General features: G+C 40.7%; 2 protein-coding genes across 5 annotated transcripts in view; both read left to right on the top strand.

The window, feature by feature from the left end:
- The window catches only part of KDM4C (lysine demethylase 4C), a 400,055-nt gene that overhangs the window by 279,381 nt on the left and 95,999 nt on the right, over positions 1-24,675 (top strand). The gene's annotated exons all lie outside the window — the stretch shown is intronic.
- On the top strand, positions 14,755-21,090 carry LOC114883850 (protein SET-like). The gene is made up of 3 exons (XM_029202015.1): positions 14,755-14,933; positions 19,213-19,433; positions 19,690-21,090. Exons 1-3 carry the CDS (start codon positions 14,755-14,757, stop codon positions 20,601-20,603), a joined length of 1,314 nt encoding a protein of 437 aa, XP_029057848.1. The 3' UTR covers positions 20,604-21,090.

Genomic DNA, 24,675 nt, shown 5'->3' with positions numbered 1-24,675 from the left:
AGTGGTTGTTGACCCATATTTAATTCTAAAAACTCTTAAGTGGTGTGAAATGTAATAAGTCAGCCACTGTACTTAAAAAAAACAACAACCAAAAAACAAATCATGATCCACAGATCTATTCAGTTGTCTTTTCCCGGCTGTAATGATGTCACAGCTTTATATTTGACAGCTGTTGATGCGGGGGCACTGAATGAGTAACAGCTTTCTTTGCAATTGTGGGGATCTACTTAGAGTAATTTCTACCACAAAACATATACTTGAAATGTCATAAAATCATCTTTCATTAGTTCATTTGGGGGTTCCAGCTTGTCGTCATTTTAAAGGTTTTGAGGAAACTTGCGGAATAAAGGGCATTTCTTTCATTTATCAATCTTTTTATTCAGTAAAGACTTATGGAGGTGATCATAGTGTTTGGTGCCTGGTGACAAGTGGCATTAGGTGGACAGGGTCATCCCTCTTGTGAGGTTTATATTCTGGAAGAATTTAGATACAGATCTTCCAAGAATGTCATTTGGGTTTTTGGTTGTTTTGGAAGGCAGACAGGAAGGGCTAGATTAAAGCATTCTTCTAAGGCATTTCTTTACAGAGAGGTATAATAAGCATTTCTGTCTCCTAATGTCAGGGTATTCATCTAGTGTAGATAATTTCTAACAAATAGGTTAAAATATCAAAAGAAAACATTTTTTCAGATATTATGAAATTAGTTTGATATCATTTTATAAATAATAATAAGCATCTTCAAAAAACAAAATATTTTAAATGGTGGTATATTGTTAACATAAAATTTCAAATTATTCATAGCTTACAACAAAATGAAATATCTTATGAATAATGAAACATTCATAATAATGAAACATTCTTCATAATATGTACTGTTTCAAATAGCACGTCTTGGATTTTTTTTTCTTTAAAGAATTGAGTTATTGTGTTGTTATTGTTACTTCTTTTATAATACACAATAAAAGGTATAAACTCATACTGCTGCAGAAATTTGCTGTAAAATTTCTCAAGGAAGAGGCTGTCCAGGGAAAATTATCCTCTGGTATTATCCTTTTCTTATGTTTCTCAAAGCAATTCATAAACATTTTTCAAATAATAATATAGCATTACAGAACATTTTAGTTGGCAGGTCAACTTAGAACTAACGGGGAGATCAGTGGCCCAAATGTTTTTAGAAACAACAATCAAATTTAAATACTTCTAATTCTCAGGTACCGTTTCTCTAAGAATCCCTTTTCATAATTAGAAAATGAAGAAGCCAGCAACAGGAAAATCACTGCTTTTCTTGGCAGGCCCAGCAGCTAATATATGTGCATTTTCAGCCTTCTCATTTTGACAGGGGCAATCACCATTTAATTTCAAAATTCCCTTTATCTTAGTGATAGCCTTAGAACTATTGAGTCTCCCTTTCCTGTCTGTGACAGTATTACTGTTTCTGTGCTCTTCGCCACACACTGATTTGGTAGCCCTGGTCTGCAGCTATGGCACCGTCGCAATGTACAGTCTGCATAGATAAGACATGACAGCCTTTTAACCTCAGCTTGCTGTGTGTGCAGAGGGTGACAGCCCACCTGCACTGGGGAAAGCAAACAGGCAAGCATGATGCGTTCATCTTAGTCACATTCTATTTCTCTCAGAGACGTTCCAAGAAAATGACAGGCCAAGCTCAGAGTTCAGGTTATCAGCCTGAGACATATGAGGCGCAGGGCATCTCCACAGCAGATAAGGCTAAACTGTACTATTGAACTTTGACTTGTTTATTTAAAGTTAGAATTTTAATATATAGATCCTGTAAGGTTCTTGTTCCTTATTTTAAAATTTTATTTTCAAAGACCTGTTATTTTAGTTATAAAAGCAATGCCTGCCATAAATTTTTTTTTTAAACTGAAGTGTATAAAATACAAAATGAAATCATCTCTAGCTTCATGCCATTCCACAGAAATGGTCATGTTTAACATATTGGAGTAATGATTCCTGACTTTTTTCTATGGAGGAAACAGCTTGGAAGGATATAGCTTTATCATACTGTGTTATAATTAAGAGAGTGTTTCAGTAGCATACTATATGTGTATGATACTCAGACACATATACAAAAATCTGTTTTATAAAAATATCAACCCTGTCTTAAGGGTAGTCATGTTTTTCCCTTCCTTTGGTCTTATTATGAACCTACCAGCATTCATGACGCTTCACACACCTTTGTTTATGTCACTCTCAGAAATTTTTCAGGCTGCATTTTTAAAGTTTGGTGTTTTTTTTTGACTAGAACTTAATCACCTGAACCGCATAAAGGTAGTGCTGAGTGGTCCTCAGGTGTGTCACTTGCTGCAAGTTTAAAAGCATCTGAATGCAATAATAAAGCATATGGGTGTTGGGGCCTGATAACTTGGGTTCATGTCTCAGCTCTGCCACATACCAATTACTTGAGAATATGTCTTCCTCTTTGGAAGTTTGTCCTTGATTTTCATGACAGCTGTCCTTGATATCCCTTCTCTCTCTTTGGCCTCTTGGTCTCAGGTTTCTTTGCAGGTTCCTCTTCCTTTGTCTAACTCTTGAATGTTTATGTCCCCCCAGTTTCTATCTGAAACTCTTTGCTCACTCTTTGCATTCTCAGTAACAATTTGTAAAATTAGAATCACAATAGTAGTACTTTCTTTTGTTGTTGTGAGTATCAAATAAGATAAGGCATCTAGAGTACTTCACCCAGTGCCTGGCCATAGCAAGTGCTCAATAAATGTTCCTTCTTATTGTTGTGCTTATAAGTACACTACCCTAGTAATACCATTACAGCAACAATGATATGAAAATAAAGCAATAATATATAATTAATTAATTAATAATGTAAATTAATAAATAAATAATATTGAGTTTGTTTTAAAGTTTACTTCTATCGCTTGGAGCATTTTCTCATATATAAAATATTACAAATAATTAAGTATCAATAAAGTTCACAAATGTTTAATTTTTTTAAAAAACCTCTTCATTTTTAAATAATTACAGATTCACTGGAAGTTGTGAAGGTAGTATAGAGATTCTTGTGTGCCCTTCACCCAGTTTCCCTTATTGGTTACATGTTATATAACTATAGTACAATATCAAAACCAGAAATTGACATTGGTACAATATATCAAAACCAGAAATTGACATTGGTACAATATGTGCCTTTAGTTCTATGTAATCTTATCACATTTAGAGCTGTCATTTTATTGCAAGGAGATGTGGCTCTGCAGAAACGGTTAAAAGGGAGGTAAAACAAAAGTAGCAGCAATGTATATGGTTTATAGCATGTGTAAAAGAACTCTATTAAAACTGTGCAAAAATTTGATCTTACCCTTCACCAGAGGACAGAATGCTTGATGACATTATTCATTAGGTAAAGCAAGTAAAACCACAATGTGGTGCCACTACATATCTATGGAATAGTTAAAAATCAATGAAACTGACAATACCAATGCTGATATGTAGCAGCTGGAACCCTTCTTCATTGCTGGTGGGAACGCAAAATGGTACAGCCATGTTGGAAACAGTCTGGTAGTTTCATATTAAGGTACACGTACAATTTACCATACCATCCAGCAATCCCACTCCTAGGAATTTATCTCAGGAATGAAAATTTATGTTCACACAAAAATTTGTAAGAGTTATAGTGGCTTGTTCATAATCACCCAAATCTGGAAACAACCCAGTGTTTTTCTTTTTCTATTTATTTATTTTTTTTTATTAGGTATAGTTGATTTACAATGTTGTGTTAATTTCTGCTGTACAGCAAAGTGACTCAGTTATACACATATATACATTCTTTTCTGTATTCTTTTCCTTTATGGCTTATCCCAGGAGATTGGATATGATTCCCTGTGCTTATTCAGTGGGACCTTGTTTATCCACTCTAAATGTAATAGTTTGCATCTATGAACCCCAAACTCCCAGTCCATCCCTCTGCCTCCAACCCAACGTTTTTCAGCTGGTGACTGAATTAGAAACCATGGTACGTCCATACAGTGTAGTACTTCTCAGTAGGAACAAGCTACTGATACCATCAACATGAATGACTTTTAAATGCATCATGCTAAAAGAAGCCTGACTCAAAAGGCTCCATACTGCGTAATTCCATTCATATTGTACTCTCGTGAGAAATAAACCTTTGAGGGCAGAATCCAGATTAGTGCCAGGGACCATGCCCGGTGGAGAGGCTGACTGCAGAGGGAACAAGGGAATTTTTTGTGCTGGTGGAGCTGTTGTATATCTTACTTGTGGTGGAGGTTGTGTGACTGTATTCTTTTGTCGAAATTTGTGGAAGTATACACATTGAAGGGTGACTTTTATTACATGTTAATTACATCGCAATTAAAACGTTAATTATAATACCATATATATTTTTCTCTCTCTCTCTCACACACACACACACACACTGTATTTTATTTTTATAAGAGATAAATAAACTGACACCAAGCATTGTAAATGGATGACCACAACATAAGCAACAACGATTGCAATGACCAAACACGAAACACACTCATACTATGTCATAATATTGACATTCAGTCCAGTAATCCTCCACTGTAACAGCACCTTTACTTTGCAGTGAAAATTGATTTGTATATTTTTTGCCTCTGAGTCCTTCTGGGATTTTTTTTTTTTATTCAAACAGAAAGTCACAAAAATTATAATCATCCTCATCAGTTCACTCAGTCTCATGTTATTAATTTTTTTTATCTTGATCTTTTGTTAGCACTTTTATGAATTCATCAGTTTTCCATTAGAGTTCTGAAAATGCTTATTCATTCAGTTCAGCAGTGTAGTCAGTTACCAGAAACCTGTACTTGTCAGAGTCTTTTCCATGAATTCCTTGAAGATGAAACCCTCTTATAGGAACATTTTTGCGAAAGCATCAGAGTACACCCAGGACTGTCTGTAAATGACAACAGACTTAAAAATGACCACGGTTAAAGGTTTGATGAAAGTTCATAATAATGCAACTGACAAGGAAATTTAGTTATTTCTGAGATATACATTTTAAAATAACTAGAATTATGACTTATAACATTATACCAGAACATATAAGATTTTTAGAAATTTCATGTAATGTCTGAAACATTTATATTAACATATTTCCATACAAATAACCCAAAGACACTTTAGTATTAGTTGTTTTGTTTGTTTTTTTATACAGCAGGTTCTTACTAGTCATCAGTTTTATACACATCAGTGTATACATGTCAATCCCAATCGCCCAATTCAGCACACCACCATCCCCACCCCACCGCGGTTTTCCCCCCATGGTGTCCACACGTCTGTTCTCTACATCTGTGTCTCAACTTCTGCCCTGCAAACCGGTTCATCTGTACCATTTTTCTAGGTTCCACATACATGCGTTAATATACGATATTTGTTTTTCTCTTTCTGACTTACTTCACTCTGTATGACAGTCTCTAGGTCCATCCACGTCTCAACAAATGACTCAATTTCTTTCCTTTTTATGGCTGAGTAATATTCCATTGTATTTATGTACCACAACCGCTTTATCCATTCGTCTGTTGATGGGCATTTAGGTTGCTTCCATGACCTGGCTATTGTAAATAGTGCTGAAATGAACATTGGGGTGCATGTGTCTTTGAATTATGGTTTTCTCTTGGTATATGCCCAGTAGTGGGATGGCTGGATCATATGATAATTCTATTTTTAGTTTTTTAAGGAACCTCCATACTGTTCTCCATAGTGGCTGTATCGATTTACATTCCCACCAACAGTGCAAGAGGGTTCCCTTTTCTCCACACCCTCTCCAGCATTTGTTGTTTGTAGATTTTCTGATGATGCCTTTTCTAACTGGTGTGAGGTGATAACTCACTGTAGTTTTGATTTGCATTTCTCTAATAATTAGTGATGTTGAGCAGCTTTTCATGTGCTTCTTGGCCATCTGTATGTCTTCTTTGGAGAAATGTCTATTTAGGTCTTCTGCCCATTTTTGAATTGGGTTGTAAAACCATATTTTTAATGTTACTAGATTGACTATGAGCTAATGAGAGCTCAGTGGTATGGGGAGAGGGGAAATGTGAAGAAAACTGGGAGGAGAGGAAGTGAAAGGAAAGAATGTGGGTGACAGTAGAAAGGGGAGTGTTTGGGGAAGTGAGAACTGGAGTCCATGACGGCCCACATCCCAGGCCACAGAAAGATGTCCACGCCTTCTGCTCTAAAGGCTTTTCACATAAATCTCCCTCCATTCAGAAAGTTCTGATCTCAGGTTGCTACTTCCATAGCTGAAATTTTACTGCCAAAAATCAGTCCTGAGAAAGGTATTAATTTTAGTTTCTCCTGCTTCATCATAATAATCTTTATCTCATTGAGGGTTAAATGAGATATTTGTTACATTTGCACAATGGCTGGCACTGAATAAGTTTCGATAGTTAACTGTCATGAAGTGATGAGGTCAACTTTTATTTAATAGATGAGAAATCAGAGGTTTAAAATGGTTATGTTTTATAGATTATAACTGAAGAGCTATGTTAAACCTGGCCTCCTGACCCAACTCCCATGCTCTTTCCTACTAAGTTGGAGTCAGGTAGCTTTCTGATCTTCCCAAAGGCTGAAAACAAACACTGATGTGCAGAAGTTAAATGTTTGCAGGATTTTCCATGAAAACCATCTTCACAGTTCAGGTATATTATCTGGTTTTCATTTTTTTCTGTTTTCCATTTCAGAGGACTTTAAATGTGTGCAGTAGTATAAGATGATGTCTGGGTTATTTAAGTCCTTGGGAGAAATAGGTTGCAAGAGAGTGGGGGAAGTATCCTTAAATTAAGTGTAAAAATATTCTCACACAGTGCCATTAGCCTTGCAGGGCCCGTCAACCTCCAGTTCACTCTTGCCTGGTGTCAGATGTGTTGGAAGGCTTTGACAAACAGTTGATATGCCAGAGACAGCTAAAAGCCTCAGAGAGGTGCAAAGAGACGTAAATCTATCATCTAAATAAATTCCACTAGTGGCAGGTGTCTCAGAACTCTAACTCACCGTGATGTGGGCACATGGGTTTTGTTAACCAAAAAACAGCATTTTAACACTGACAGCTTCTAAAAAAGACAGCTCTAGATAGGAATTTACTATGTGCAGAACTGCAAACTAATCTTGCCTTCAAATGAAAAGATTGCAGTGCAGCTCACTTTATAAGAGCGGAGAAAGATGTCATTGTTGCATTTATTTCCTAACATCTGAATCTTTTAATGCATAAGCAATTTTTATATCCACTGTTCTTGAAACTTGACCAGAATGAAAACTTTGGTTATGGAAAGTTATGTACAATTAAGGTTTGACCACTTTATTTTTATGCTTGTGAGCAAGTCTTGGAAAAGTCCGCAGTAACTTTTTTTGAGGTTTATTGGTTTTTAAAAATGCTTTTCTACATTTCTTTTTTCTTTTTTATGGAAAGGCATTTTATTTTAAATACAGCAGTGTTTACATGTCAATCCCACACTCCCAGTCTATCCCTACCCACCACCCACCCTCCACCACCCTTTCCTCCTGGTAACCATAAGTTTGTTCTCTAAGTCTGTGAGTCTGTTTCTGTTTTGTAAATAAGTTCATTTGTATCATTTTTTTTAGGTTCCACATATAAGCGATTATAACCTTTATATTATAAAACAATTCTGGTTCTTTTGAAGCATGCCAGGCACTGTATTAAACTCAATATTAACATTTCACCTGTCCACCCTTTGTAATTTTATTTATTTGAGAATAACCTTAAAAGGCCAGATCATTGTAGTTAGTAGTTTTGCTGAGAATTCTGTGGCTGTTGTCTAAGGCATTAGTGAGTGAGCCTAGCTGACCATCTAGTGTCGACATGTAGACACAACCTTGTCGCCTCTGTATGTCAGAACACATGTTATGTTCTACATGGAGAGGTATGTGCTCTGTTGCTTCTCATGAATTTGGGAGTTTACAGAGGTCTTAGAACCTCTGACAAATCTTCTACCATATATGGTGAATGGGTGATTTGCATCCTTGAGAATGATGGTCTCCTTCCTTTTTATATATGAGGTGGTCAACAGAATCCCCCCTTTCTTGAGCAAAAGAAGGGATATGAAACAATTTTCTCCTCAAGCACACCCTGGAGGAAAGCACCCCAGCTGTGATGAGTGAGCGTGATATGGATTGAGCAGATGGTCAGCCAAACAACTCTACATTCAGATGCCTTGTCAGTGTCCCCCAAAATAGATCCCAGAGCTTAATACCTCTTTGCACGTAGGAAGTTAGTTGTAATTCTTTCTGTGTATGCTGAATTTTTTAATACTTTAGTAAAAGATTCAGCTGACCTGTTCAGTTGGTTTGACCTGACTTATCAGGATGGATAAGAGAGCTGCTGGAGAAATTAAAGAGGTAACCTTTCTCTTAGATATTTTATTTAGTCTTTTTGAAAGTTTTTTATTTGGGGGATAAATTAACTCTTGGGGGCAGTGATTTGTCTTGTTAGTATTCTTAAAATAAGTCAACCCTCACTTGTCCCCACTCATGGAAATGTGCAGTCAGCAACACAGCCTGTGGGATGGAACTGACATCTACCATGTGTGTGCCCCACACTCGGTGCTGTGCCACTGCCATCATGTACATCACCCTTGTGGTCCTCAACAGTTCTGAATGTGTTTAGGATTTCAGTTCCCTCTTTGCCATCCCTGTTGTGGGCACCCTACTGAAATGAAAAACAGTAAAAACAGCAACGACAAAAGCCCAAAGTTCTTGCTTTCGTAACATTTTATGCTAAGCATTATTCCAGCCCATTTTTACTGGAAATGCAGATGGTTTTAAGGAAATTGAGATATATGACTATTCATTTAAGATATACATGTGGGAAGTGGTTGAGCTGGGATTAAATTGATCTCTATCACACTAAAGCCCTTGCTGTTTGCACTAAAATTCATTAATGTCTGGCATATTAGACTTTCGAAACTTAGAATATACTGAATTTTTTAGGGTAGGATAGGAATCTAGACACAGAACTACACCAGCAATAATAATGAAGGCTCACTGTGAAAACTGCAGTTCAGTAGGAAGTAGACAGTTGTGTGGGCGCCCCACCCCCAAAATCTTGTTTAAGATGGTTCTCATTCTAGATGGGAATAGTCAGCATCATCTCCAGGATGGGGACACAATAGCCTGAGCTCCTGCTGGAGTCTAATATCCATGGGTTTTTTCCTAAGATAAAATGTCACCTGTCATTTTCCCCTGGAACTTTGGGACTTTGGGTTCAGTTATTTTAAGATTTGTTTGTTGCCCTAATGTGTGGATAAAGCTACTTCTTTTTATTTCATTCATTCATTCATTTATTTATTTTTGGCTGCTTTGGGTCTTCGTCGCTTCGCGCAGCCTTTCTCTAGGTGTGGTGAGCGGGGGCTACTCTTTGTTGCGGTACGCGGGCTTCTCATTGCGGTGGCTTCTCTTGTTGCGGAGCACGGGCTCTAGGCGCACGGGCTTCAGTAGTTGTGGCACGTGGGCTTCAGTAGTTGTGGCTTGCAGGCTCTAGAGTGCAGGCTCAGTAGTTGCGGCACACGGACTTAGTTGCTGTGCGGCATGTGGGATCTTCCCGGACCAGGGCTTGAACCCGTGTCCCCTGCATTGGCAGGCAGATTCTTAACCACTGTGCCACCAGGGAAGTCCCAAGCTACTTCTTTGGACTAGTGTACTTTCCCTATCCTGGAATTTCTCTTTTCTTTTGTAATTGAGCCTAACATATATCCTATTATAGCCTGACAAATTGTGATTGGAATCAAAATCTTTCCAAGGTGCATTGAGTTAATGGTTTTGGTACATCCTGGGGTCACCTCTCGTAGCATGGAGGCATTTTAATGGGACTCTCAGAAGTCGAGCAGTTAATCCTGCCACACAGCACAGGCCAGAGGCTTGTTTCCTGGGGAATCCACTTTGTATCTCTCAGCCTGACCCCTGCCTTCTGGCAGCACATCAAAGCAGCTGAACATTTTGAGTTTTGGTGTAACTATCACTCATTCATCAAAGTTCTGTCTGGGTGATATATGTTTTTGAAAACAGATGTGGAAACTGAGGTGACAGACATTGAGAATGGACCTGTTGTTGAAGCTCATATTGTCACACATGCTGTAGGAAGACAGGTTGTTAGCATTCAGAGTGGAGCACCTACAATCTGGTGAATTCAACATGTTGGTTGCATAGCTCAGCTCTTGGATTAGTCTTTGTGGTTTGATTTGCATTGCTTTGGAGGTAATTAAAAGCTGTCCTCACCCCCACCCCCTGTGCGTGCGCTAAAAAATAGTAAACATGATACAGGGTAGCTTACTGTATTTTAGTGTTAGCAAGATATACCAATGTTCTTGTGTTGAATATTCTTTTTCATTTTGGCTGTTCTGTGCCAGGCATTATCTAGGTGATCCTACAATAACTCTTTGAGGTTGTTATCATTGTTCCCATTTTATATTTGATAAAACCGAGGCTAAGAGGAGTTTGGTTATTTGAGTGTGTTCAGCCACTCAGCTTAATCCCAACCACTGTGCTGCCTGTACTGCTTCTGGAATGTGATGTGGTGCGAAAGTACCAAATGGAGAAAACGATGCTCTGTGACTCACAGGAACACCTTTAAACGGCATCACGACTCCTGAGTCTCTCATCGCTGTGCCCTGGACCCCAGCTGTATGAGAAGTCAGCTCATCAAGGCAACACAGTGTGTGGTCCACATTTTCAGCCAGACTAGTCACTCTAGGGAGAAAAGCATCTGTACTCAGTGTTCATTTCTGTATCTTGGTCAAATGTCATCCTGAGCATGGCAGCACGTAGGCACGTTCTCACCTTGGGTTTCTCAGGTTCCAAGTAGATACTTGGGCTCAGGGACATCTGAGTATGTTTAGCACAGTTAAAGGAAGAAAAAAGTTCTTCAACAGGCCTGTTTAATCCATATCACTAATAATTTTTTCATAACCATGCTTTGATGAGGAGGAAATTTAAGAGAAATTATGCATACAGAATGTTTCCCAATTATTATTTTTTTTAATGAACAGGGAAATGACTTGAATGCCATATTGTGGTTGCCTGTGGATGGCAGGATATTGGGTGATTAAAAATTTTATACATACTGTTGTGTACTTTGGAGCTTTTCTGCAAGAAGCTTTGTATTGCTTGTAAAAAATCAAAGGAAAAAAAGTACAATATAAAATTAGGGAAAATGTTATTTGAACACCTTGGTCTTTTATATGGCTTTTTGTCTAGTGACCCCAGTAGGAGGGATATGGGACCAGCTTACGGCAGAGAGAGTGTTCATTGGTTTTCTCCCTTTGTCTTCAACACAGACACCCTGAGTCATCTTCCCTCCCTCCCTCCCTCCCTCCCTCCCTCCCTCCCTCTCTCCCTCTCTCTCTCTCTCTCTCTCTCTCTCTCTCTCTCTCTCTTTCAATTCTGGACACATTTTTTTCTTAGTAATGTTCAGAATTCCATATTCATTTTCTCCTTAATGGTTCAATATGGAAGGTTCTCTTCTGATGTCTTTGGTAGCAATTTTCAGGGAATCCTTGTTTTGCTTGCTAACTAAGACCAATATCTGTATTTTAAATTATTTTCATCTGTCATTTTAAAAGTATGTAGCTTAAGTAAGTCAAATATAAATTGCCTTCACCCTTTTCTAGAGGTTCCATATGCAAAAAATAAATTTAAAATGCAATGAAATTTCTTTCATTACTTACTGTGTTCTTAGTATCCTGAGATCAATGTATTCTTGTCTGTCAAACCTACTTTCTGTGTGTGTTGGCGGTCCCCAGACCACTCCCAGCTTCGGTGATTCACGAGGAAAACCCACAGCACTCAGCATAGAGTTGTTCTCACAGCTGTGATTACACCAAGTAAGCTCAGCAAAGGGAAAAAAAGGCACATGGGGTGGAGACTGGAGGAAACCAGCTGCAAGCTTCCAGAGTTCCCACCCAGGGAGGCACACAGTGCTCCTTAATTCCCCCTGGAATGAGTTATGACAATACGTGTAGAATGTTGCCAACCAGAGAGGCTCATTAGAGAGTCGATGCCTAGAGTTTTTACTCGAAACTGATCACATAGGCACCCCTCTGCCTAGCACGTATCACAATTCCAGAATCCCAGAAGGGAAGCAATTGTTCAGCATAAACCATATTGTTTGTACTGTGCAGTCTAGGCACCGTGAGCCATTCTTTTCAGGAGATGGAGGGAATTCTCCCGAAATTCAAGTTCCCAGACACCTGCCAGGGGCCAACCTTGTCAGCAGGACTCTCAAAGGATAGCAGTCACAGGCCTGTTATGTTAGTTCCTTTCTACACAACATGCAGTAGACAGCTAGAATATCCATTTATACCAAAGGCAAAAATAAGTTTGCTGGAGCAAAGAATATGTGCATTAACCTCTTTAAGAGTGACTTTGGACATCTTCCCTCTAGCTCACTTTTCACCTCTGTAAAATGCGCGAGTACTTTGCACTTTAGAATTCTGTGATCCTCTATGTTTTCTAATACTTTATACATCAGTGATTCTCAGACTGGGGTCCATGTACCCTAGGGTTATGTGAGCACTGTCTCAGAGGTACAATGCAGTGATAGTTCTTTGAGGATGAACTTCCAGATCCTGGACTTTTGTACATGCTGTTTCCTCATATTGGTGTGAAGGAGAGAGAACCTTGGAAGGAGCTTCTGGTTCTCCTTTCTCACCACCCCTTTTGCTTTACAGAATAAATGAATTACTCTCAGATAGGTAAACAAAGGGGCAGATTCTGAGGGCAAGTGTTCAGAGACCAAAGCAAAGACAGATTAGGTAATAAATACTGAAGAGAATAGCACATTATTTCGCTTAGGCCATAAATTTATTGCAAAGGTTATGACGTTATCTACTAGCTGCTCACTGAAATCCATGGTCTTCTCTTCCTTGGGCCACAGCTAGTCCACGTCACAGCCTCCCTTGCAGGAAGGAGCTCAGCCAAAGGTATGGGACGAAAATGATGGGTGACTCCCAGGCTTGGCTTCTAAATACCCCCATCTGTCCTCCTCCTCACTGTTTTCTGGAAAGGAGTTGACCCAGAGAGAGACCCCAGAACCCAAACGTTGAGATGGCAGCGCTTTTGTCCCTAAATGACTGTGGAGGAATGTTAGCCCACCGAACTGTTTTCCAGCCCAATACTGTTATGTGAGCCAGAAACAAATTCCTGTTACATTTAAGTCATTATATCGTTTGACCTATATTTTACCCTAATACACTCAAGATTACCTCTTAGAATTAGAATTCAGAAATGAGGTGCTTGATATGGGGATGCATATTAATACGTTTATTTTATTTTAAAATGTGAATTCAGTCTTTTTCTGATAGAAACTAAATCTGTTTTGGCAGATTGGTTTGATAATGAGGACCACCTTTGTCTGTCAGGTTATATATATGGTTGACATTTCACATAAATTTGGCTTAATTTGCAGTCCCAGAGTTTGACAAATATACTTAAAGCATGCATATAATTATATCCTGGAATTCTATGCTGGAAAAGGGTATCCTTTACTTTTATTTTTCCAATCTTAAAATTAAAAAATAAAATTTATAAGGGTTAACTTTAACATATGCAAGGAAAGGTACAGTTTTCCAAAACTCTTTTGGGGGAATTGTAAGCAAAAACAATTGAAGACTGCTGGTGTATAGAAGAGGACTATTAGCAAGTAGTTTAAATGAGTCTTGATTGATCTGATTAAGTAACAGACAGTTATTCACTTGTGTAAATGAGCTAAACCTAAAGCCAACAACAGAGACTAATACTGCAGCTTGAACAACTTGTACTCTTGTAAGTCTTCCAAATTACCCTCTTAAAATACTTGTATAGATCTCATCAGGCAGGTGAATGGAAAGGTTGAGTAAGTGAGCTTCCTGTAAGAAAAGTGTATGCATAGGGGGATTACTTCACTTACTGTGCCAGTAAACCTGAAATTTTATTGTTTCCTCTCCTTTCCTTAATCTCTTTTATGTACTGAGGAGACACATAGGTATGGGATGAACCTCGGGACCTGGGCCAAGTGTTTGTAGGAAAGAAATTGAAGAATAACTAGGCGGCTAAAGTGCTAAGGGAAGGACTTAGTCTCACAGAATGCAATTTCCTAAATTTATGATTTGGCAAGCTTGGCACCTGTAGGGTTTTAAATAACTTCAGGGAAACATTTCTACTTGTGCCCCATACAGCATGTCAAACTCACTGCAAGCAAGGAACAGCAGAGTGCAGCCTGAGCATTTGTCCTCCTGGTGGATCAGCTGTAAAGGATCAGAGGCACTCATCACATCTCACAGGAGGCACTACCCCGTTGACTAAAAGTGCTCCAGGAGTGTGTCTCTGGCATCCATCCACTCTGAAAATGCTGGCAGTCATAAATGCCAGAGTCACACCTGGCATTGCTGTTGAAAAATGCTGAACACCCCATGGGTCCACAGCCTGAAGGGGTTAGGGGGAAATCTGGGAAGTAGAATAACTGCTCTGCACGAGGAAGTATGAAGACAGACCTCTTCGAGTTGACGGAAGGTATCCTCTGTGTTTCCAGCATCTGCAAAACAAGTATCTAAAACCCTGGAGAGGAGTTCAGAGGGGCAAACAGTGGAAGGTAGGCCAGGGGCTAGTAAGGAATGGCATGTGTTACCTCAGAAACTCAAGGGAACGGGGTGAACATCCCCTGTTTCTCGCACTTCTTTAGAAACTGCGTGAGAGCAGGAACCCAGAGAGCTAATTGCTGGCTAAAGGGGCTTTGTGGGAGGTATTTGGGGGACGATGTTTAAACGTTGGGTGCCTTCCACTTGGCCTGGCCTACCGCCCTGTGAATGGCATCAGGTTGGCTCTGGGGATGGAGTCATCACAGTTACACTCCTGAGACCTCCTTCTGGAGACACTGTGATTCCTCCAGGGCAGACACCAACGGGATCTTCAGCTTTGTATCATCAGAGCCTCATGTGGGGCCAGAGTCTATACCCAGAAAACGTTTAAACGATGAGTGAATGGACCAGTTATAAGGTTTCCCTCCAATCTTGCCCACTAAAATGGCACAAAGGGAGGGACTCAGACCAACATTCCATTAGGACTGGTGTGTGCTCACCTGAGTTTCATTTCAGCCTCCCTAGCAGGTGAGATTCAGGAGGAGTCAGGAGGAGAACCCAGTCAGGCATTGTCACTGACACCGTGATCAAGATAGACACTAGAGGCATCCCATTTAGAGCGACTCTGCACACCCTCACTGAGTCTTCCAGAGCCTTGCACTTGAGTCCTTTCTGAGGGTGATGATGGAAAGGATAGTACTTGTTGTGTAGCCATTCGCAGAGACAGAGCTCTGACTGCTTCCTGCCTGTGGGACCCAGTGGGCCTCCATAGGGCTTCGGGCAGTCCTTTTCCTGAAGAAGTCGGCCCCACTACTGCAGGCAGCCTTGTCTGCTGACTTGACACTTCATCTTGAGACTGCTGGGTTGTCACACTTGGCTCTGGAACTCACACTGCTTTAAAGCTGCTTCCATGAGGGCAGGAAGATCTACAGGGGATAAAAAATGAAACGGGCAATTTTGCAAAGGATTTGCAGTAGCAAAACAGAGAGCTGACAATAGGAACATTCATTCTATTCAACAGAATGAGTGATCATGTTGTGTGCAATAAAAGGAAAGTGTCAGAGTTAGGAGAAATGATAAAATAGAGCACCAACCATTAAGTGTTCCTTCCTTATTTAATATTTATATTCCTATCCATTGTTAGGGTTCCATCTCAAGCAGGGATGAGACCTGACTGAAGTTCCCTATTGTCTGTTTTCCTGAAGAAGTGCTGCACAGTATTTAATAATTTATCAAATAAGTAGAGTTCTCTCAGTTCAGCAGTCAGTATGTACTCGACAGTTCAGGAACATTTCCCCCCGTTCCGAGTTGGTATTTTGTACATATGTTTGTATGTGTGTATTTTATATAAAACACACACATATAAAATATATTTAGTGGGCTTCCCTGGTGGCGCAGTGGTTGAGAGTCCGCCTGCCGATGCAGGGGACGCGGGTTCGTGCCCTGGTCCGGGAAGATCCCACATGCCGCGGAAAGGCTGGGCCTGTGACCCATGGCCGCTGAGCCCGCACGTCCGGAGCCTGTGCTCCGCAACGGGAGAGGCCACAACAGTGAGAGGCCCGCGTACCGCAAAAAATAAAAAATAAATAAATAAAATATATATTTAGTATGTGTGGATGTATGCATTTGCGTATGTCAGGGGAGAGAGGAGTTGATGTTTACTCTGGCTCTGTCTTAACTTTAGCTCAAGATCATCAGAAAGCCTAGATGAGCCTTTCTATGCAAAGGGCAGAACATCAGGAGGGATCTTGTCCTGGTTCTGCTGTTGGCTACGAAACCTTAGGCAGGGAATTTAATCTCCAGGTGTCTAATATTTGCTACCTGTAAAATGAGATAATCATACCTAACATCCAGAGACATAACGAATCATGAGTTACTGCATGTAAAGTGCCTGAGGCAAATGGAAGTTAACGTTCTTTGTGAGACAGGGCGGTAGCATTCAAACAGTAAAACTGTGGGACAGTTTGTGTTCCTTCTACATCATCCCTTCTCTCAAAAGAAAGATAGGGAGGTCTCTCCACCGTACCTCTATGAGAATTTGGGTCCAGATCCTTAAGAGGTTTTTTGTTTAGGAGAAGATTGAAAGAGTAAAAGCATTATGTGAAGAGAAGACTAAAAAGCTACGAAGAATTGTAGGAAGAATTCAGCTGGTAGCGCATGGTGTGCAGGGGCAGAGAGCTACTCAGATTATCACCTTTAGATCCCTGCCATCAAGTGCCTAGAGGAGACAAGGCTCTGAGGGACCAAGTATGTGCTGCCATAGAACATTTTAGTGAAGATAAGGAGTTGAATGGAGGTGGTTGGTTGCTTCTAATGCCCTGGGGAACTTAGGGGAAGAAAATAACGAGTCTGGGGCTTTTAATTTAATTTAAGTGGTAATGACCTGTGCTGCTGCTGGCTGAAGCTCTAGGAACCTCTGCGTGGTGCCACCATCTCTCCGTTCCCATCTGTGAAAACGGCGTGGTTCAGATAGGGGCGCTCCCCCAGCCCGGGGCCCAGATTAAAGACCTGCAGCAGAGTCACAGCCAGCATTCAACATGAGCAAGAAACAAACATTTCATGAGGCTTTGGAGATTGTTGCTGCTGGAGCATGAAAGATGACTAATATAAAGTCTGTTAACATATTCTTTTGGAAAATGCTCATCTAGTGTCCGATATCAGGGCCCACTATGCTCATAGCTTGTTCTTTAAAAATCTTTCCAAGCACTAAGTTCTCATGCAGGTCTCCATTGACCCTTTATGAAGCAGCTACCATAAATGTTACCCAGGGCCACGACTCTTCCACTTATGAGCTGTGTGATCTTGGTGAAGTTCCTGAACTGCTCTGTGCCTCAGTTTCTACATCTGTAAAATGGAGATATTACTATTGCCTATCTCATGGAGTTTAGAGGAATAAATTAAGTAAATAATTATTTACTTAAAGCAGTATTACCCTCAAAGCAGTATCCAACATGTAGTAAATATTTATTAAATTTATTTATAAATATCTAATGAGTGTTTACCTTCTTCCGGGTCCTGAGCCGTTACCTATAAGGGCTTATATGTAAGGGCTTATAAGGATGAACCAGAACATATTGGTTCCAATGTTCTTGGAGCTCTTAGGTCTAGGAAGAGAGATATATTTAAAAATGACTATTTATGAAAAGGAATTGTCCCATGACAATGTCCATCAGGGAGACTAACCTAATTTGGAGCGTCAAGAGTGGATGACCCTGAAGGAATGACATTTAAGAACTAAAACGTGAGAGAGGTGCAGCCAAGATGAAGGTAGAGATGGTGGGGGGAAGTTATGCAAGTTAAGGGAGTGGTATATTCAAGGTCCTTGAGGCTGGAAGAAACGAGGTGCGTCAGAGAAGAGAAAGGAACCAGTGGGGCAGGAGCAGCGGAGGACAGAGCTCTGAGCCGCGTGGCAGAGGAGAGAGGGATGCCTTTGGGGGCGTCTCAGCCCTGGGTGTGTGATTGTGGGCAAGCTCATCTGCTTCAGGCCTCAGTTTCCTTATTTCTAAGGTAAACGATCCTTTCAGTTCTAAAATTCTTATTCTGGGATTTTTCTCACCTTTTCCTGGTTCCAAAAGAGCCAGTGAGGCTGTGCTGAAAGTTGTTTCTAATCAAGTCTAGTTGTGTAGGGTGAACTATGGGGAACAACCAGAAAGGGGGGAGGGTAGGCTCTTTCTGGTCTGATACTTAACCTGACTTTTACGTTGTAAAATGCAGAGTCCTGACGGCTGACCCTCCAGCAGCTTTGGGTCCTTGGGTGGCATTGCCGTGAGAGCTCCTGCTAGAGGCAGAAAGGCGGGAGTCACGCTTATGCTCCCACTTCCTCCTCTGCTCGTAGGAGTGTGGGCTTAAAAATTTTTTTTCTGTTGCGTTTTTCTTCTCAGACTGCATGGTGAGATAATTTTAGCATTTATAGAAAATGGTGCTCCCCGCTGGGCTTACACATTAACCCCTCCTAAAGTGAATGGAGCATGCAGTGGAGGAACTTCGTTTTTTCCTCTTTTTCTTTCTTTTATTACTTTTCATTTAAAAAAGTTATTCACATTTAGTACATTTGAACCCAAGAGCAAGCAGGAAAGTTTTAAAAATTGGTAGATATTTCTGTATCTTAAAACTCCACTGGCCTAATTGTGAATTTCTGAGTTAGGCCACACAAGATATTTCGTTGTGTGTCCTCTGACCTACATTGATTGCTACAATACCAGCATCAGAATAGTTATTATTCTGCTGAGTAAATATGCCTCTGTCACAGATGGGAACAATTTTAGCCACAGTCTGTGCTGTGTGTCTCAGTGGAAACTTGATAGAAAAGTGAGGCTGGGGGAGATGGGAAAGTTGGGAGAATACACTTTGGAATAGGCTGCTCTGAGAAGGGTGCCCACCCTGCTTCTCAGCTCCAGTCCCTCCCTGAGCCAGCTGCCACTCTGCCCTTGGGAAGTAAATGTTGCACTGGGCACTGCCCTCTTCAGCCCTTGCTCCTGACCGAGGTGCTGACTTTTGATAACTGTAGCTGCTACCAGAAGACCCCTGGGATCATGAACTACAGGATCAACTGGCAGGCACTTTTGAACTGATGCCCACGTTCCCGCATATCCTTCCTAAGAGCATGTACAAGGTTAATCCACACTTTTCCCTGAAGTCGATCTGCTCAAGAACACACCGGCTGTCTACAGGTCTACAGAGTCTCCTGTCCTCCTCCCCCTCACAGCCCATCTCCTACTTGGCTCGTGTCTGTCTCTGATCTTACTGTGGTACCCTGCTTGTGTCGGAAGACCTCTGGCACGTTACACAGAGGAATGATGCAAAACGCTGGTCTTAGTAAAGTTGAAAAAGGGAATGAATGTAATGACTGGGTAGCAAGTACTTATTTGCAACTCAGGTGGCTCCTTTTCGTTCCTTTTGGCAAAATTGAAGGACTACCCAAAGGAAGTCAGCTGATAGATAGCGATGGATGGTAGTTGAGAAAGTTCAAAAGAACTGAGAAACATTGCTGCAACAGAGCTCCTCCAATCCTATCCGCTTATTAATGTGAATTATTTTTTAAGGAAAAATATAATTAAAATGACACTGGAACTATATCACTAGCAGTGTGTGACATTATCTGTATTTATACAAGCTACTTTAGAAAAATCTTTGTCGGCCGCCCGCCCTCGCCGTGAGGAGGAAGTGGGAGGAGGAAGCGGCTGGGGAGATCAGCCGCGAGCTGGAGCGTGGAGCCTGAGTGAGGGAGCAGAGCCGCCTGCGCGCCCGCCGCCGCCGCCTCCCCTCCAGAAAGAACAGCAGGAAGCAGTTGAACATATTGATGAAGTACAAAATGAAACAGACAGACTTAACGAACAAGCCAGTGAGGAGATTCTGAAAGTAGAACGGAAATATAACAAACTCCGCCAACCATTTTTTCAGAAGAGATCGGAATTGATCGCCCAAATCCCAAATTTTGGGGGAGCAACGTTTGCTAACCATCCACAAGTGTCTGCACTGCTTGGGGAGGAGGACGAAGAGGCGCTGCATTATTTGACAAGAGTCGAAGTGACAGAATTTGAAGATATTAAATCAGGTTACAGGATAGATTTTTATTTTGATGAAAACCCTTACTTCGAAAATAAAGTTCTCTCCAAAGAATTTCATCTGAACGAGAGTGGTGATCCATCTTCAAAGTCCGCTGAACTCAAATGGAAATCCGGAAAGGATTTGACAAAACGTTCAAGTCAAACGCAGAATAAAGCCAGCGGGAAGAGACAGCATGAGGACCCAGAAAGCTTCTTCACCTGGTTTACTGATCATTCTGATGCAGGTGCAGATAAGTTAGGAGAGGTCATCGAAGATGATATTTGGCCAAATCCATTACAGTGCTACTTGATTCCGGGCATGGATGATGAGGAAGGGGAAGGAGAAGAAGATGACGATGATGACGAAGAGGAAGAAGGATTGGAAGATATTGATGAAGAAGGGGATGCGGATGAAGATGAAGAAGATGAAGATGACGATGAGGGGGAGGGAGGAGAGGAAGATGAAGGAGAAGATGACTAATGGAACACTGATGGATTCCAACCTTCCTGTTTTAATTTTCTCCAGTCCCCGGGAGCAAGTTGCAGTCTTTTTTTTCTTTATTTCCTCCTTCTCCTCTTGTGCTCAGTTGCCCTGTTTTTGAGGTCTCTTTTCTTCTTTATACCATGGCTCACAACTTATTTTGGGGGGAAATACCTTGAGCAGAATTCAGTGGGAAAAGAATCTCTACCCCTTTCTGTTCCAAATTCATTTTTATCCCTTCCTGTCTCAACAAAAACTTTGTGGAATCAACACCACCATACTCTGTGGGAAAAAAGAAAAACCTTCTGCTCCCTTACCTCTGCTGGAAGCTGGAGGGTACTAGGCCCCTGTGTATTAGTGCATAGAATTCTAGCTTTTTTCCTCCTTTCTCTGTATATTGGGCTCAGAGATTACACTGTGTCTCTATGTGAATATGGACAGTTAGCATTTACCAACATGTATCTGTCTACTTTCTCTTGTTTAAAAACAGAAAAAAAAACCTTAGGGCTTCCCTGGTGGTGCAGTGGTTGAGAATCTGCCTGCCAATGCAGGGGACACGGGTTCGAGCCCTGGTCTGGGAAGATCCCACATGCCGCGGAGAAACTGGGCCCGTGAGCCACAATTACTGAGCCTGCGCATCTGGAGGCTGTGCTCCACAACAAGAGAGGCCCGCGCACCGCGATGAAGAGTGGCCCCCGCTTGCCACAACTAGAGAAAGCCCTTGCACAGAAACGAAGACCCAACACAGCCATAAATAAATAAATTAATTAATTAAAAAAAAAACTTTAAAAAATGGGGTTATAGAACGTCAGCAAAGGGTGGGTTTGAGATGTTTGGGTGGGTTAAGTGGGCATTTTGACAACATGGCTTCTCCTTTGGCATGTTTAATTGTGATGTTTAACAGACATCCTTGCAGTTTAAGATGACACTTTTGTTTTCTTTGTTTGTTTTTTGGTTTTTGCGATACGCGGGCCTCCCACTGTTGTGGCCTCTTCCGTTGCAGAACACAGGCTCTGGATGTGCAGGCTCAGCGGCCATGTCTCACAGGCCTAGCCGCTCCGCGGCATGTGGGATCTTCCCAGACCGGGGCATGAACCCGTGTCCCCTGCATCGGCAGGCGGACTCTCAACCACTGCGCCACCAGGGAAGCCCAAGGGAAAACAGTTTGACATGAGTTAACAACCAAAACAGAAAGAAAAAGAAAAATATTGGAGTTATTAAAATTTCAGATTATAAAAATTGAAGTGGGAAAAAGTTACTATTTTTCTTCAAAATAATGTTTCTAATTTAACATACTTTAAAGTGTTTTGTGGGTTGAATAATTTAAAAAATATCATGGCCTCTTCACAGGTTTATTATTTTTTATAGTCACCGGAATTCATCATATATTCCTCTGTAGCACATTTAAAGGAAAAATCATATGCAGGGCATCATAGTGGCTCTTTAGGGCATTTTTCATCCTCTTTTTCATCTTCATCCTCTTTTTCATCAGGATCGAGTTCTTCCCAGTATTTACTGAGTGGTATATGTAGAGGAGGCAGAGTGAAAGAAGTGATAAGTTGGAAAGAATTTTTACTGTTTCTGAGATAGTACAGACGGGTTCCTCTTGGATTTTCCGAATTTTTTTATACTTAATAATACATTTTAATGAGTCTTTGGGGGAAGTCATAACTTTGCTACATTGCTTATCTCTGCCGCCTGCTCACATGACACAATACTCTTGTGAGGTATAATATTAAAATCATCTCTGGCTAAAAGTGGATTTTGGCTTTTAGCCTAACACTGAGCAAATAACCTTTCCATTCCAAGTTAAATGTTCCCATAAGCTCCTTAAAACCAAGTTTTCCTTGTTTAAAAAAGTTACCTAATATAATTCCCAAAGGGTAGGGTATGGAAGCTATTTAAATGAGGCTTAAAAAAAAATCCTTCCCACGTTTTGCTGGCTTGGTCTTTCTTTTGCTAATATTTGATGGGTGTTTCTTTGCTAGGTTTGGAGTGAGAGGTCAGAATTCTCACAAGGGAGTTTGATGGTCCATCACATGGATTCATTTCCTTAGCTGAAATTGTGGCTTAAAGCAGAATGCAGCTGCCTGTTGCCAGTACGCCTTCACTGGGGAATCACTGCAGAAACTCTATCAGGCCCCATCTTTGTACTTGATTGTGACCCCATTATTGTCCAGAACTCTAAACCTCCAGCTCCCTCATAGCACAAGGCCGGGCTTTCTATGGTTTCCCCAGTAGGTCAGCCCCAAGGTAGATGAAAATTTGATAGATGTGCTTATAATCTCTTTGGAGTTTTCTGTAGGAACTTAACAAGTAGATTCTTTCTACTAAATATTTTAACACACAGCCGTTAAAATGACATTTACCTCTTCTAGGACCATTTTTGACAGTGGCATGTCGTAGTTTCATTTTATTTGAAAACATCACTTGGGGTTTTATAGAAAAACATAAAATATTTATCTCCACAGCTTGTTATCAGCAGGGAGGATAGGCATTCATGGATGGATGGATGGAAGGTTTATTCGTAGAAAGATTCAAGAAGCTATTTTGTGATAAAGGATTTCTTTGCATTTTTCCTCTAGTCAAGTAAATTGCTTGTGGGTTCTTGCTAGGAAAAAATAATCTCTCTGGTGCTGCTTTTAATTTGATCGGGTTTAAAATGTTTTCAGAAGGGTTAAGCTTCCCTTGTGTTAATGTCTGGTGTGGTCAAATGGAGGATGGCTTTGGAAAGGGCTCTTTTATGATGTTCTATTCAACCTTGCCACAGGAGGTTCAGTACAGTGGACCAGTCAAAACAATAACACCATTTTCACTTGACTTTAAGATGTGTGGTGTGTCCCCTTTCCCCCGACAGATAGTTCCTAAGCATATTTTTCTTTGACTCATGTGGTAAGGGTTTATGTTTCCTATGTTGTATCTCCAGTGTGCCCAGCTGTCACTTTCAAAAAAATAGGCACACCCCACAATATTAACCCACTGTCATGATTTCTCATATATGTCTGCTGATAACTACGCTTCACTTGCAAGGGGAAGAATTAACTGTACATCTTGGTTTTGTCCATTAGGTAAAAGTTTGCAAGGTAAACTATAATCCTGGCGGGGCATAGGAGCATTTTTATGAGCAGGTGGGCCAAGTTGTGAAAAGACCATCATAAAGCTTAAAACTTGGGGAAAAAACCAAAACCTCCTCTGCTTGGGGGCTCTGTTTTTAATCTGATCCTCTGCTGAGTTCATGAATATTTCAAGGGAACCTGAACAGGTTATTCTTTCTTCCCTGGGGGCTACTGGGTGGTTTTCAATGGAAACATGCAGTTTGTCACTTTCATAGGAATGGTTTTAACACTATATAAGTCCAAAGTGGAGGTCAGAATTCACTTAATAGGGAAACCCCGTGTGACATTTTGCCAAACTCCACACAAGTCTAGTAATAGAATAGAATAAATTTTCCACCCCAGTAATATAGGTGTTGTTGAGTTTGGTTTTTTTTCCCTAAGAAGCTTAACATCATTAAAAGAAAAAAAAAAGAGTTTACCTCTGTAAGAAAGCAGAAATACATGTTCCCTATACTTTAAGAAGGGTCTGTGAATCCAGGTGTTTAGTTTCTTACATTTTGATGAATAGTGGATAAATGTATGATTTCAGTGACCCTGCTTTAAAAAATAGTTAACTAAACACGGCTATTGCAGAAAAAATGAAAATACTCAAAAAACGAAAACCCTGAATCTAGTAAGAAGATTCTCCCCCCCTCACACACTTCTTAAAAGTAAATCTGAAAAAAAACACACGTGATAAAGAATTAAGCTGTGGTCGTCACACTTGACATTGAAATGGGAAGCCAGGATTGAAGAATGAGTACACTGGCTCACAGCTGGGAAGACATCAGCAGGGGGAAGAAAGATCACGTGTTGCTGAGGGAGGCTGAACAGGGGAACTTGGTACAGACTAGTTTGAGAAGAGTTGTTGATGCTTGTCCTGGCACGGGGCTCAGCCACGGGCTCAGCAAATGGGGCTACGCTGTTCTGTGAAGATGTGTTGAAAAATCACACCCTTTTTGTTCCTCAGTGGTATA

The sequence above is a fragment of the Monodon monoceros genome, unplaced genomic scaffold (assembly GCF_005190385.1).
Source record: "Monodon monoceros isolate NGI ecotype Baffin Bay Population unplaced genomic scaffold, NGI_Narwhal_1 Super_Scaffold_5, whole genome shotgun sequence".
NCBI lineage: Eukaryota > Metazoa > Chordata > Mammalia > Artiodactyla > Monodontidae > Monodon > Monodon monoceros.
This window is presented reverse-complemented; position numbering and strand designations above follow the sequence as displayed.